General features: G+C 26.8%; 3 protein-coding genes across 3 annotated transcripts; 2 read left to right on the top strand and 1 right to left on the bottom strand.

Moving 5' to 3' along the window:
* Positions 1–668: 668 nt before the first annotated feature.
* Positions 669–1,661, top strand: LOC127291368 (zinc finger BED domain-containing protein 4-like). The gene has a single exon (XM_051320455.1). The coding sequence runs from the start codon at positions 669–671 to the stop codon at positions 1,659–1,661; it is 993 nt and encodes a 330-aa protein (XP_051176412.1).
* Positions 1,662–1,705: 44 nt separating this feature from the next.
* On the top strand, positions 1,706–2,982 carry LOC127291369 (uncharacterized). The gene is made up of 5 exons (XM_051320456.1): positions 1,706–2,192; positions 2,301–2,386; positions 2,498–2,652; positions 2,804–2,905; positions 2,979–2,982. Exons 1-5 carry the CDS (start codon positions 1,706–1,708, stop codon positions 2,980–2,982), a joined length of 834 nt encoding a protein of 277 aa, XP_051176413.1.
* Positions 2,983–3,482: 500 nt separating this feature from the next.
* Positions 3,483–7,561, bottom strand: LOC127291370 (putative nuclease HARBI1). Its single transcript, XM_051320457.1, has 5 exons — positions 7,553–7,561; positions 5,687–5,877; positions 5,120–5,255; positions 4,767–4,911; positions 3,483–3,499 (listed from the first exon to the last, which is right to left on the bottom strand). Exons 1-5 carry the CDS (start codon positions 7,559–7,561, stop codon positions 3,483–3,485), a joined length of 498 nt encoding a protein of 165 aa, XP_051176414.1.
* Positions 7,562–14,498: the final 6,937 nt, after the last annotated feature.

Here is a 14,498-nt window from a genome sequence, read left to right on the forward strand (position 1 = left end):
TTGTATATTACTATATTTCAAGTTTATGCAAATGTAAACAGTTAAAAATTGAACGTTCAAAATTAACGCATTAATTCCATGCAATTAATTCAATCGAAATTAGTTAATCTTATTTTGAATGATTACTACGCAAATAAAAAGTAGGAACAATTAAAAAGGTATGTATGCGACTAAACATTTTCTGTACTTATAGTTGAAGCTATATAGTACAAATAATAAATTTTTATTCTTGATCAAGTATGTACAAAAAGAAATTTCATATTAATAAATAAAATTTGTTCTCTTTAACTTATTTCATTTTAATTAAAGATTCTAAAAGTGTTTATGTAAAACTCGAAATTTTTTTGACAATTTACGTGACATAACCTCTAAGTATGAACAATATAGACATTTATTTTATAAAAAAGAATAAGAATCAAATATGTACTTGAATGAATTTACTTGTATTGTTTTTATATTACAACCTCTTCACAGAAAAACTAATAATATTGTAAATTACTTTTATTAAACGTAATGTTATTAATTACTGTTATAATTTCTTATTCTTATTATTATTTCGGGTTATTATAATTCATTTGTTATACTTATTTATTTCCTATTTGATTAATATATTGCTATTAGTTTAATTATATTTAATTTACAGGTAATTAATTCCATGGACTTGTAAAATGAGCGGCGGTTCAAGTCCTGTGCGAAAGCACTTTTTACCTACAGATCAGAAAAACGTCATGCAATGTAAATATTGTTCAGGACCTCATTCGCTAGTGAAATGTTCTAGAAACACAACAAATATGTTTAACCATTTGAAGATAAATCACATTGAGATTTATAATGCGCTGATGACAGAAATTGAAAATAAAAAATCGAACAACCTACTGAAACGAAAACACGAAAGTAACGAAAATTCAACGTCGACGAATCAATCAACTAGCGCGCAAAACAATGAATCTGTTAGTTCTAGTGCAAGCAAACCTTCGACGACTACTAAGCCAAGCGAACCATCAGGCAGGGAAAATATTAAAACATCTTTCTCAAATGTGTCATCGTTTCAAGAAGGAGGTACTAAACACAAAATTCTTACAGATAAAATTTCACTAATGATCTGTAAAGATAATGAACCTTTTGCAATGGTAGAAAGAGAAGGATTTCAAAAAATGATGAAATTTGCAGTTCCCAATTATAAAATTCCTTCTAGGCAAACGTTTCTTAATCACTTGGATTCAAAATACAACACGGTATCTGAAAAGTATAAGAAACTTTTGAAAAACGTAGATTACGTGACGCTAACTACAGATATTTGGACAGAAACTAAAAACACACGGAGCTTTCTTGGTGTTACCGTTCATTTTCGTGATAAATCTCAATTGGTCTCTGGAATACTGGGTGTATATGAACTGACTGAAAGTCACACTGCGATACATATCAAAGAAAAGCTCGAAGCTGTATGTACTGAATGGGGAATTGGTAAAAGCATTATTACAGCGATCGTTACTGACAATGCGGGAAATATGGTGCTTGCTGTCGATTTACTTCTTGGGAAAAATCATCGCTTGAGCTGTTGTGCTCATACTATAAATTTGGTAGCAACGGATGCTATGAAGAAAATTGACGGATTGGATGACGTGATGCTACCGACTTGTTGTGTAAAAAAAGTAAATTGAAATTAATTCAAGATGTAGAAACACACTGGAATTCTACATTTTATATGATTGAAAGATTCGTCGAACTTCGAAAAACTGTAAACGGAATTTTAGATGATTTTCCCTCTGCGCCTCCTGCAGTTACTGCTGCCGAATTGGAAATACTAAAAGAACTGATAACAGTACTTCGTCCTTTGGAAGGCGCTACGAAAGATTTGTGTGGCCAAAAATATGTCACAGCAAGTATGGTGATACCACTAATAAATGGATTGCAGAGAGACTTTGAGAATCTGGTTCTTGAACACGAAGTAGCTTTAGTTTTAAAAGACAATCTTTTAAAAGAAATTTCTCGCAGATTTGGACTCATGGAATCCTGCCACTTTTTTGCAATAGCGACAATTTTGGATCCGAGGTTCAAAAAAGTGGTGTTTAAGCAACCGACAGATTGTACACGTGCACTCGGCCAGATCAACAGATTATTTCAGGAAAAGAATAACAATTCTGCAGAACAAGAACCGGATACTGACGGAGATACGAATAATGAGCCAGAGGGTATGTAAATTGATATGTATGCTTATTTAGTATTTCCAAATATTGTTATATAATTTAAAATCCGTTTAAACAATTTTTTTTAAATAAATATAATTAACTTTTTTACAGAAAGTAAAGAAAAATCTTCACTTCGGAAATTTCATTCGGATTGCGTGCAAAATGCCAAGCGAGCAAGAAGGGACATTCCAGATAATGTATATCCTGATGAACTAATGCTTTATCTTCGGTCTTAAATTGCCAACTACGAAACTGATCCTATACAATTTTGGGTGGAAATGAAACATATTTACCCTACACTGTCTCAGATTGCGTTAAAATATCTGACAGTAGTTGCCACATCCGTACCTTCAGAAAGGTTATTTTCGAAAACTGGCATTTTGATGAACGATAAAAGAAACCGACTTGAAGGAAGTAAACTTCACAAGCAACTTTTTTTGGGAGCAGTCGACGAAGCTCTTTGGTAAATTTAAGACCCGGCATCCTGTGTGAAGACTATGTGTTCTAACTTTTAAGTAATTTCTCACCTTCATTTACTAACATTTCATTTTTATAATAAATTGAAAATCTTATATCAAGTACCTTAACAAAATGCAATTTGTTTTCTGTTCTAGGATGATTAAAGCGGTTAATGACACTAATAAAATTCGTCAATCTCGAAAAAAGGTTGCTTCGTATCTAGTGCAGTCACCTGTTATTGACAGTACATATTTCGAGTAAGTATTAAAAGTACTAGACATTAAAACATAAAAATTTTGTCATAATCTGATAATAAAACAATTTTTTCAGTTGAAGTGAAATAACCAGGAAGGAAGATCGGCAAGCAGATTGTGATGAGTTATAAATATAAATTTCACAATTTTTATATTTCTCGTTTAAATTTTAATTTCTCGTCTATTTCTCGTTCTTTTTTAAGTTTAAAAGTACTTAAAATGTTGCATAATAATAAATTTAATTCAACTGAATCTTTGTAAATTATTTTAATTAGATGGATGTTACTGTTGTGTTTAATTATATTAAATTGAAGATTTTTTATTTTTTTGAAATTTTTATTTTATTTATTTTTTATTATTTTATTGAAAATAATAAACTAAATTTTGTGGTGACGGGAAATTGGCCTAAAAAATCTTCAATTTGTAAATTATGTTTATTTACGTAAAAAATTTCAAAATTATATCGATTAATCGAAATATCGATATTGTTGACCCGATATATTGTCATATCGATATTCACTACAAGCAATATCGATTTTAATCGATATCGATATTTTCATTTCGATATTGCATCACTAACTTAGACAATCTTTGAGACTACAATCATGTTCATCGGACAAAAATACAATGAAAACCATTTAGATAAAAAATTAAATTAATTAAAAACGCACCATGTAGAAACTGAGTCAGTATACATGATGCTCCACGAGAAAAGGGACTGTATTGAAAAAGTAAATAAGCTCCCTTTTCTCGTGGAGCGTCATATATTTTCAGTTATGGGAAAATGAAGTATAGTTATATATAACTGGTTATTCTATAAAGTTTTACTACTCAGTGTTAGATAATAATTAGAGTAACATATTATATAAATTGTTTAATTTTTGGTGTATTTTAATTAACTTAAACATAAGTGAATAAAATAATTCTAAGTATTGTTTTTAAAACAAAAGAAGTCACTTTTAAAAATATTCTTTATTTTTATACCAGCAGTTTCTGGGTCATAATGCAATCCCCTTTCCTTTCTCAGGCACCGGCATGTTGCTTTCAAAATACCAATAGAATGTTCAACATTTGCCCGTGTGTATTTTAATGTTCTATTAAATCTATCTTCTGGGGAGTTTGTTACAGGATTTTGAACTGAGGTAATTAATACAGGACTGCAGCCGTAGCCCGAATCTCATAGTATATATATTCGTATTTTATGTTATTTTGGGAATAATTCCAATAAAATTTAATATATTTTTTTGCTAATTATCTATCAAGGAAATTAGCAGAGAACAAAAATACACGAAAAATTAGTTTTTAACCCCTTCAAAATTGAAAATTTAACCCCTTCACCCTTCAATTAAGCTTTTGTGCCACAAATGTGCGAAATTATTTTAAAAAAATTGGTATTACCGTACTAGGTTTCTTGGGGCGCTAAAGCCAAATCTTTAATTAAACTTGAAAGAAATTTTAAATGACCGCCATTTTGAATTTTTTATTTTTATTGGAGATTTTGATCCAATCATTTCATTGGTATTCAGATGAAATTGATTTAAAGTAATTATTTAAAAATGATTCTATAACGTTTATGTACTTTAGTGTCACAAACTATAGAGGTCAATTACAATGAAAGGGTTAAATTACGTAGCATACACATTAATAGCGCCATATTCTAGGTCATTTAGCATTTGTTTATTTTAAACTTTAACAATAATAAACAAATGTTCTTTCTAGAATTATTTAAATACATTTCTTGAAGAAAAATGCATTTAAAGTTAAATATCACACCACACTTACATACACTGACTTTGCAAAAAAAAGAGCAGTTTATAGTAATTTGAAAGATATGAAACCAAATGTGATTTTGAACTTTTATTACCTATGAGCCAAAATCTTCTCAAACCTTCTGCATACTTTTGATTCATAAAAGCAGATAGAATGGAATTATTGTATACCCTAGCATCATTTGCTCTGCCACCATATCGTGCATTTACAGCTAATATTTTATTATCAGCATAAGATACCTATTAATACAAAAATAATATGATTAACTCTAATATTAAAAATGATATTAAATGATAATGTCCGCCAGAGGAAATGATCATCATTTTGACATATGAAATGTCCCCCATGATTTTCCCTTTGAAATGAAGCATTTAAATTTGCGCTTATTTTGCGAAAAATGGTGCGGCCCACTAGCGAACAATCTTTAACTTAAAAAATAATATTTACGATCATTGCATTTAAAGAATGAAATCCCTTGCGATTAAAATACGTTTCTTCGATATCACTATTTGGTGGTGTAATACATATGTGAGTGCCATCGACTACTCCAACCACGCCCGGAAATCCATATGTTTCTTGAAATCTAAATTTTACAAAATATATATTATATATTATTAGTTAATATGCTTTATCGACAACCCAGTTTTAACCTTCAATAGAGTTGGTGTCGACGCTAAAGTCGAAAATTTATTTTTTTAAATTTTAAAAGGTTTTAGGAGGAGGACTTTTTGAGACCTTGATCTATAGTAAAAACATTTGTTACTTGGGTCCAATGTAAAAATAGTTTTCGACACTGAGAGTCGATATATGTTGAGCATGATAAAAAACACCAAGCCCATACCGGGAACCAAAGTGTATAGTGCCAACGCTCAACATAAATACTACTACTACCGGGAACCAAAGAGATCACCCATCTGAGTACTAACAGTACTCTTGACGGCTTGACCTCCGAGACCACTAGCCAACGTGCTTCTCAACCCAAGCTTAGGTATGGAAATAAAAAAAATAGAATACCTGTTTCTCACAATTTCCATTTCATCACGAGTTGATGGAAATTTGATCCATCTGTGCATTATTTGCTGTATAGCATCAATAGTACTTCGAATTGAACGACTGATTGAAGTTTGACTCATACAAGGATGCACAGAATTACCAACTCTTCGTTGGTAAGAACCAGAAGCTAAGAAGTCTAGAGTTGCAAATATCTAAAATTTATATTGTTGTTTTGAGTATTTTATATTTAATGCATTAAAAACTCCTTAACAAGACTGGAATTAATTTAAACTATTTATAAATTCTATTAAATTCGAGAAATCTATCTTATTTTTAATTAGAGTTATGGAACAGAAATATACAAATTCATATTAGGGTAAGTGTATCAGTTACTGCGCGGTTCTAGTCAAGTCATCTTTTGTATAGAAAATACGATAATTATGTTAAAGAAAATAAACTTACGACTTATTAAACTTTTCATTAATGTTATTCAGATATTTATAAAAAAACATTAAAAACCTAGAAAAATAGATTATTTCAGCAAATTTAATAAATTAAAAGTAATATGCAATGATTCTATTGCTGCGCGGTTGCATCAATTGCTTTGCGTTAAATGCTTCCTCAAAAATAACATGTATTTAAAGGTAAGATTTCAGCACAGTAAATGAAGCATATGCATTTGCATTATTTGCTCCAGTTTCTGCGATAAGAAAAATTTAATCTTTAATAATTAAATTAATAATAGTTTAAATATTCTTTCAAGTGCACAATAATTATATTAAGTTATGTTGAAAATAATTTTTTCAATTACTTTTAACATGCTTTATTTTCTACCATAATAAATAATAAGATTTTTCAATAGGTCGCAGTAACAGACTCGCAGCAATTGACACACTTACCCTAGTTTTAATTTAGTTCGAGAAAATAAATAAAAAAAATTATCAAGCGGAATCGATCCTAGACTTTCTATTTTCGTTAAAAGTTTGTGCAAGATGACCAATCTACTTATAAAATTAAATGAAAAAAATTACACTCTTGAATTCAAACTGGAAAAAAATTAAGTGGGTTTGGAAATATCTAAAATAAATTCCATAAGAAGAATAAAACTTAGAGTTTTATACGTCCATAATGTATTATAATTATACAGCTAATATTTTTTTCAGTTAAAATTCAAAAAAATATCTATACATGCTTTATGGTTATTTAATTCAATTTTAAATAACATTTTGCAAAATAGAAAATTCATCTAAAATAAAAAAATATATATAAATTAATTACAGAGAAAGCCAACTTTTAATAGCGTTACATAAAATAAAAATAATATTTTCATATTCATGTCACTCATTTGAGACTATTTTATTCAAATTTTTTCTTGTTTTTGATTTTAATTTATTCTACTTTAAAATTAAAATTATATCAAATGTTATATTTTTGTAGTAGTTTAAAAATTCTTGAATATGATAATAATTCACTTTCTATGATATCTATCCACATCAAATCGAAAACCATTTTACCACCTATTACTCATCTCACCATTATTTTTTGTTTTTTTTACCCTTAAATGACACTGTGACTATTTTAACCCCAAATCACTTTTATATATAATTTTATAATTTTTTCTGGTCAAAATTCGATTTACCGCTTCATTAACCGTCGAATGAGATGTAACTCTCTCTAACTATGTATCTGAATGACTCAAGGTATCGTACAATTAATTCCGCCTTATATACAATCGAAAATGAGATTCTGGTCAAAGTGAAACCATTGTGTTATTATGTATATTTAAAATTAATCAAATTTTGGATTTTTTAGTGTTAAATTTAAAAAATTTTGTATAACTAAGGTTGTATCTTTGTTTTAAAAGCCAGAAATATATCTGGAACAAACTGGCACCATTGTACTTATTCAGAAATGTTTATCTGCCTCAAACAAAAAAATATAATTTAAAATAATCTTACATTTCAAATCAAAATGGTGTCCGATTTAGTGCGAAATTTCTCTTATAAATATCATTGTTATAAAATATTATAATCATTGTTATAAAAATAAAATAATTTTTTAACCTGCAGATGCAATGGAATTCCTGTCGATTTGTGTTTTACTGGCATGAATGGTCTTATTTCTTCAATTAAGTTTCGGGTTGCAACTCTTGACAAACTAATTGTTTAAAATATTATTAAAAACAAGGATTTAAAATTTTCAAGTTAAATTGAGCATAATAAATTTGATATCAATTAAATTAAATTCTATTATAATTTAGAGTATGAACTTTGTTAGTAAAAATTGTAACCTAAATAAAAATAACTTTTTAACAATAAAATAAATGTTAAAGTTGTATAACATAAAATACGATATATATACGTATAACATAAAAAACCGATATGTCAAAGACAATCTTTAGGAAATATTAATCTGTGTATATGAATAAATTTTTCAAATTTAATTGGCTTGCCGATAAATTCTTCTAAATTCATTTTCTGGTAATTCAAAGGTATTACTTTCATCTCTTAAACGTCGTCTAAAAATAATTAAATCACGTTTTCTTTGTTCATTGTCTCGTTGAATTTGTCGAAGTAAAATATATTCTTCCATTTTTTTAAATATTCGTAAATATCCTGAATTAAAAATAGCGCGATTTCGTCAGCAATAAATAATAAACCTGAAAGGTTAAATAAATTTATTAAAATAAGAAATTAAAAAGCAATTATCAAAAGAAATCAACAAAAAATAATATATGTTTACAATTTCATATAGACTACAATTTTATAGTTTTACTTTTAATTATAATATTACTGAAATTGTATATGTAGTGGTGTGAATTTAAAATTTTTGAATTGGAAAAATTAAATGACATTTAAAAATTATTTTACTCAATTACCCGATTCTCTTGACCTAAGAAAATTATAGAAAATCAATGAGAATGTTTAAAAAAATTTGTTTAATTAGTACGTAATTAATGACTTTTAAATATTAAAATATCTCCTATGTACTTTTTTTTTAATTTTTATTTTAATTATTTTATAACATTTGAAGTATTTTAAATTTTGTTTTTGAAAACATACTAAGAAATGAAGTTATAATTTTAGTATAATAAAATGTCGCAATTGTTTTTTGGCGTCTGTTGACTGAAATTGACAGTTATTAGTATCATTTGCAATGAATTATTTAATACGGATTGAATAATTGTTCAAGAATTTGAAATTTGACGAAAAGCTACTCCAAAGTTGGTGAAATATAGAAATCAAATTTTCTAGTCTTTTAATTTTCAATTTACAAAAGTATACTTTTACATAATTGCAACTGTAGTCAATATTTTCGTTTTAAATAGAAATGTCGACTGATATGTCAAATTTACAACGAGAAATAATGCTTCATTTCATGGCAAATAATCGTAGTTTGGCGATCAATGATAAAGGAAAAATTACTGTTTCAAATCAGGTTTGTTGGATTATTAATACAATTATAACTTGCAATTTTTAAATGTCATTTAATTTTTTCTTATTAAATGAAAATTTTTTTTATTATCTTAGAATAATTTCTATAGAATTTGTAAAATATGTACTTTCAAAATTTATTGCAAAATTTTAAGTATTCATATTTGGAAAGATTTTTAATTTTCTAATTTAAAATTGTGAAAATTAATTACAAAAAAATATTAATTTATAAATGGTTACCATTCTAATTAATTTTACTGAATTATTTTTATTTATTAGAAAATAATTAACAATCAAATTTTTTATGGCAAAATAATATTTATACAATGTAAAATATTTAATAAATTTGTATATATTCAGAATTCAATAATAACGGTGTAACATTTGATTTCACAATTAACCTCATAATATCAAAAAACAACACATTCGGTATAAACGTCGTGGAGTAAAAACCAATTTATTCAAAATATTTCATTTTTTCATATTTAAAATAAAAAATTTCGGATAAGTTAGACTTCAATAGGATTAATTGTCTTTTTACAATAATATCTTACAAATATAAAATTAATAATTATATGATAATTAAAGGTTATTTAAACATTTTAAGTTTATTTCTGTCAGGTTAATTACATAATTATATTACAGAGGTAATATTACAAAAATATTTTGATCACCTCTTCTTTTTTTTTAAACACATGTAATTCACAGTTATTTAACCTTTTTCACCAATATAATTAATTTTTCTTACTAGTCCACCTGTAATATTATATTTGGATAAAAAAATTAAAATATTTCTCTATCTAGAAGAAATTGTGGAACATTTTAACCACGGTATTGAACATGGATTCAAATGGTCAAATAAATACATTAGAATCGTGGATGAAGGTAATATTAATATTGCTCATCATAAATAATACAAAGTCTCGAATGGATGACAAAATTTGTTTCATTAATAGTTTATTCATTGTGTAAAATATTGTTTTAACAAATAAAAGGTTAATGTTTTTTATTTATTTTTACAGAACAAAGACAAAGGGCATTTAATTATATTTGTAAAAATAAAATGTAAATTTAAATTATATAAAATAAAAATTAGTTAAATATTTTATTTATTGTCATTTGCATAATTAAATTAGATTTAAAATATTTTTAATCAATTTTAATAAATAATGTCATATTTCAGTTAAACAAACGTAGATTTTTTATTTAAATAAAATGATTATTGAAAATAAAATTTCATAACATTTAAAAAGTCATTAGAAAAGTAGTTTAAGAAAGTGAAACTTATCTTTTTTGTCATTTTTCACTTCTATTCTTCGAACAGTCTAAAAATTTAGCATACATTGATTTTATTGCTAAAAAATTTAAATATTACATGCCATAGAGTCATTTTTTTTATTTCTTGATTGATCAAAAAATCAATCAGTCTACTGTAGTAGATAGTATATTACTTAAAGAATGTAAAACTTAATTACATTGTAAAAAGTAGAAAATTTTTAATTAAAAGATTATTACATAATAAAACAATTTCTTAGATTTGGAACAAATGGAAAGGTGATCTCAAATTAAAAATACGAGATGAGAAAAAGAATTTTGAAGCTACAGGAGGAGGATCGCCAATTTCAATTGAATATGAATATTTAGACGATCAATTAATGATACTTCTGTCCAAAGATAAAAAGTAAACTTTTATCTAATATAATAATTTATTATTGTTGATTTTATCACAATTTTTTTTCATTAGTTGCGATATAGTTCTTCCAAAACCTAAAGAGTGGGAAATAAATGCTGTGAAGCAATTGATGTCAAATGAGGGCATAATTAAAAAGAACAGCTTGACAGATGTAACAAAAGTGAGTGATTAGCGATGGTAACAGGAACGAATTTTTTAACAGTTTAACATTTTTTATTAAACATAATTTAAAAAATTTGATTTATAAATTTATTTTTTAGTTAATTCGAGAATAAAAATAATTTTTTAATTATTTTAATAATTTAAATAAACGTTAATTTTCCTGTAGACTAGAAATTCAAAAAAGAAAGATGTGGCTGAAGAAAAGATTACTGTAAATGATTCTGACGATGATGACGTTATTTTTGTTGAAGACAATAATTCACGTCAACAAGAGAATGCTGATAATGCCAATTTATTCAAAGAATTTGGGTTAACTCTACATGAACCAAGCCAATCGAATAAGGCAACAAGTGCTTCTGAAAACAGTAAATTTTACAAATATATTTTAAGAGAAGGGTCCGGTGAAATTTCAACTTATTGATATTTACATTGTCTAGGGGAGGTCAACTTATTTTCCTTCAGTATAATATTGAGTATTAAGAATTATGACGTGCAATGAAATTTGCAATGAGAATAAATGATTAGTTATTACATAAAACACAAAATTATAGAAAAATGGAAATTAGATCTTCATTTATAGTTTCCATTATTTTTCATTGTCATTAGTTTTATATGCTTTTTCATGATTGTCACCCATTAAAAATATATTAATATAAAAAAATTTCAATTTTTTCGAAAAATAAATTTTTTTCAAAAAAGAAGAAAATTGAAAAATGTCCAAGAATAATTGTTTTTTAATTTTCTATAACAATATATGGTTTCAGGCACTATAAATGTACAAAAAATTGACAACTTTTAATTGGTTGAAATTCTAGTTGCTCTTCTTTATAAATTACAATTCTCTACAATTTTTTAAATTTTTTATTGTTCACTTTTTAGAAAACTTTTTTTACCCCTCTAAATAATTAAGTGTATAGCTTTTTAAATATTTTTATTGTTTCAAAAAATAAAAATTATAAAATGATAAAAAATAATATTTTTCAAATTTGGATATTATAGAATAATTTAAAATTTAAAATTTTGCCCAAAAAATTGACTCATGTCAACAATATAAATGAAAGTTTAAAATTCCACCGGTACTTAATCAATAATAAAATGTACTAAATAATATCATATTATACTTTTAACCCTTACTTATCGAGTCCGAGGTCAAATTTTCTGCACTTTTATTTTTCTAATATTTTTCATAAAATTTTTTTATTTTATTTAATATAATAAATATTACGTATATATATATATATGTTTAAAATTAATGATTTTTTCATTTTTTTCTTCTTTTACTTTAACATTTTTTTAAGTTACCTAATAAATTTAATTTTTGTCTATATAACATACATTATTCTTAAAAGTAATTCTTTAATAAATTTCAAAATTTGGCTAGTAAAAATAATTAAGTCTTTTAAAATAAATTTTCGCATTTTGAGTCCAACGGAACGCGATGTGATTATAGTGTATTTATTAATTGTTTGAAGTCCGTAGACTTATACAATGGAGTTCGCACTGATTTACATATATTCCAATATCTTGTACATAAATTTCGCTGTTTTTTTAATTGTAACTGTGTCTGGGTTATTTAAGATTTCAAGCCAAGTGTCTTTTAATTCGTTCGCATTATTACTTTTACTAATATAAATTTTTCTGATATTATCTAGGTATTGACATTTTATTAACAAGTGATACATGAAGTCGATGTTTTCGACGTTTATATGGCAAAGTTCACAATATTTTTCGGATTTTAGAAAGCTAATCGAGGAGTCGATAATTATTCTGGTTTGGAATCTATTTAATAATCCGACATTTTTTCAATTTTTTCAATCCATCTTATGATTGCGTCGAATATTTTAGTGGCAATTGGGGTAGCTCCCACCTCTAATCTAATAGCGTATCCTGGGGTGTTTTTTGGTGCTTGGAGTACCTTTTTAAAAAAATCAGTCTGTATTTTTTCTACTTGTTCGATATATCTAAGGCTCCACACGGAGGCACAATACATAGGTATGTTAATTACTAGGCTTTGAAAAATTGTATCGATAGATTTCCAGGAGTTTATATTCATTCTATGTATCAAGGACATCGCAGACGTTGTAGCTGATTTCGCTTTACAAATCATAGATTCGGTGGCCTGGGCAAAAACAGAGGACTGGGAGAACGGAATTCCTAAATATGTATAGTTTTTGACAATTTCAACTGTAGAGTCACCGTATAAGAAGTTATATTTTTTATTTTGAGCATGGCCTCCTTTTTTGAAAATTACAATTTTTGTTTTGTCTATGTTTACTTCTAATTTGTTAAGATGGCAGTACTCATATAGACCTTCAAGTATTTTTTTCATCTGAACTTTAGAGTCTGCAGGAATAGCAAGGTCATCTGCATACGCCAAAATTATAATCTCTGTTAAATGATCAAGCGAGATTCCCTTGACACCCTTAGACCTCAAAAAATCTTCCAGGTCCGCGATAAACAGTGAAAACAAGAAGGGGCTCAAAATGTCTCCCTGCATAACTCCCCGCGTAAAGTCCACCGACCCCGACACACCCCCTGATCCCTTTACCGCTACATTGGCCTTAGAATAGAAATCAATTAAAATTCTGATAAATTTTGTTCCACAGCCCATTTTATATAATTCATTCCATAGGATCTGATGACATAACGAGGGAAAGGCTGCCTTGAAGTCTACAAACAGTACAAAGGCCTTGCCTCCGTGATGTCTCAGTCTATTTTGAATAAGGAAATTCAATGTAAAAACGTGGTCAATGCAACTTCTTTTCCCCCTGAAGCCGGCCTGCCATTCAGGTATCAAAGACTTCTCTTCCGCCCAATTAACTAGTCTTGTGGAAAGGATCTGAGTAAATATTTTCGAGATGCAGTTAATTAAAGCGATGGGACGGTAATTTAAGGGTTCGGCGACACTCCCCTTCTTGTATAGCATTCTAATATGCGTTTGAGACCATGAGTTTGGCATTTTCTCTTTTTCTATTATTTTATTGAATAACGATTTTAAATATAGTACCAAATTACCCGCGATGTGATTATATGGAATTGTATCAAGTAAGGTTAAAAAAAGTTTTTCTTGATTAATAATTCTTAAAATTTACTAAAAAAAATATTTTAATTTTTTAGGATCAAAAGGAAAGAAAAGAATTTTGAATACTGAAAAATTTACGGATTAGCAAAGATGCGTAATTGCTTTGAAACAAAAAAAGTTGAAAATAATGTCTGATGCGTTAGAGTATCAGAAAAAGAAAGACAAAGTACAACTTAACATTTTTGATAAAATTAATGATAATTTGTATAAAAAATGAGTTTATAATTTAAAAGTAAAGTTTTACTAATTGAATATTTAATTTAAAGACTTATGGTACCTTGTATTTATAAAGCTTAACATTTATTAAAATTTGCATCAATTAATCATTGTGATTGTTTTCATTTTTATGTTAAATTATGAAATTGTCAACTCTTTCATGTAGTAATATCCATAAACATGAAATATTTTAATTCCTTGTATTAAATCGAATCGATTGATATATATGAAGTATACATTTGATTT

This window comes from Leptopilina boulardi, unplaced genomic scaffold (genome assembly GCF_019393585.1).
Source record: "Leptopilina boulardi isolate dan_hultmark-lab unplaced genomic scaffold, ZJU_Lbou_2.1 LbouV2_135, whole genome shotgun sequence".
Classification (NCBI taxonomy): domain Eukaryota; kingdom Metazoa; phylum Arthropoda; class Insecta; order Hymenoptera; family Figitidae; genus Leptopilina; species Leptopilina boulardi.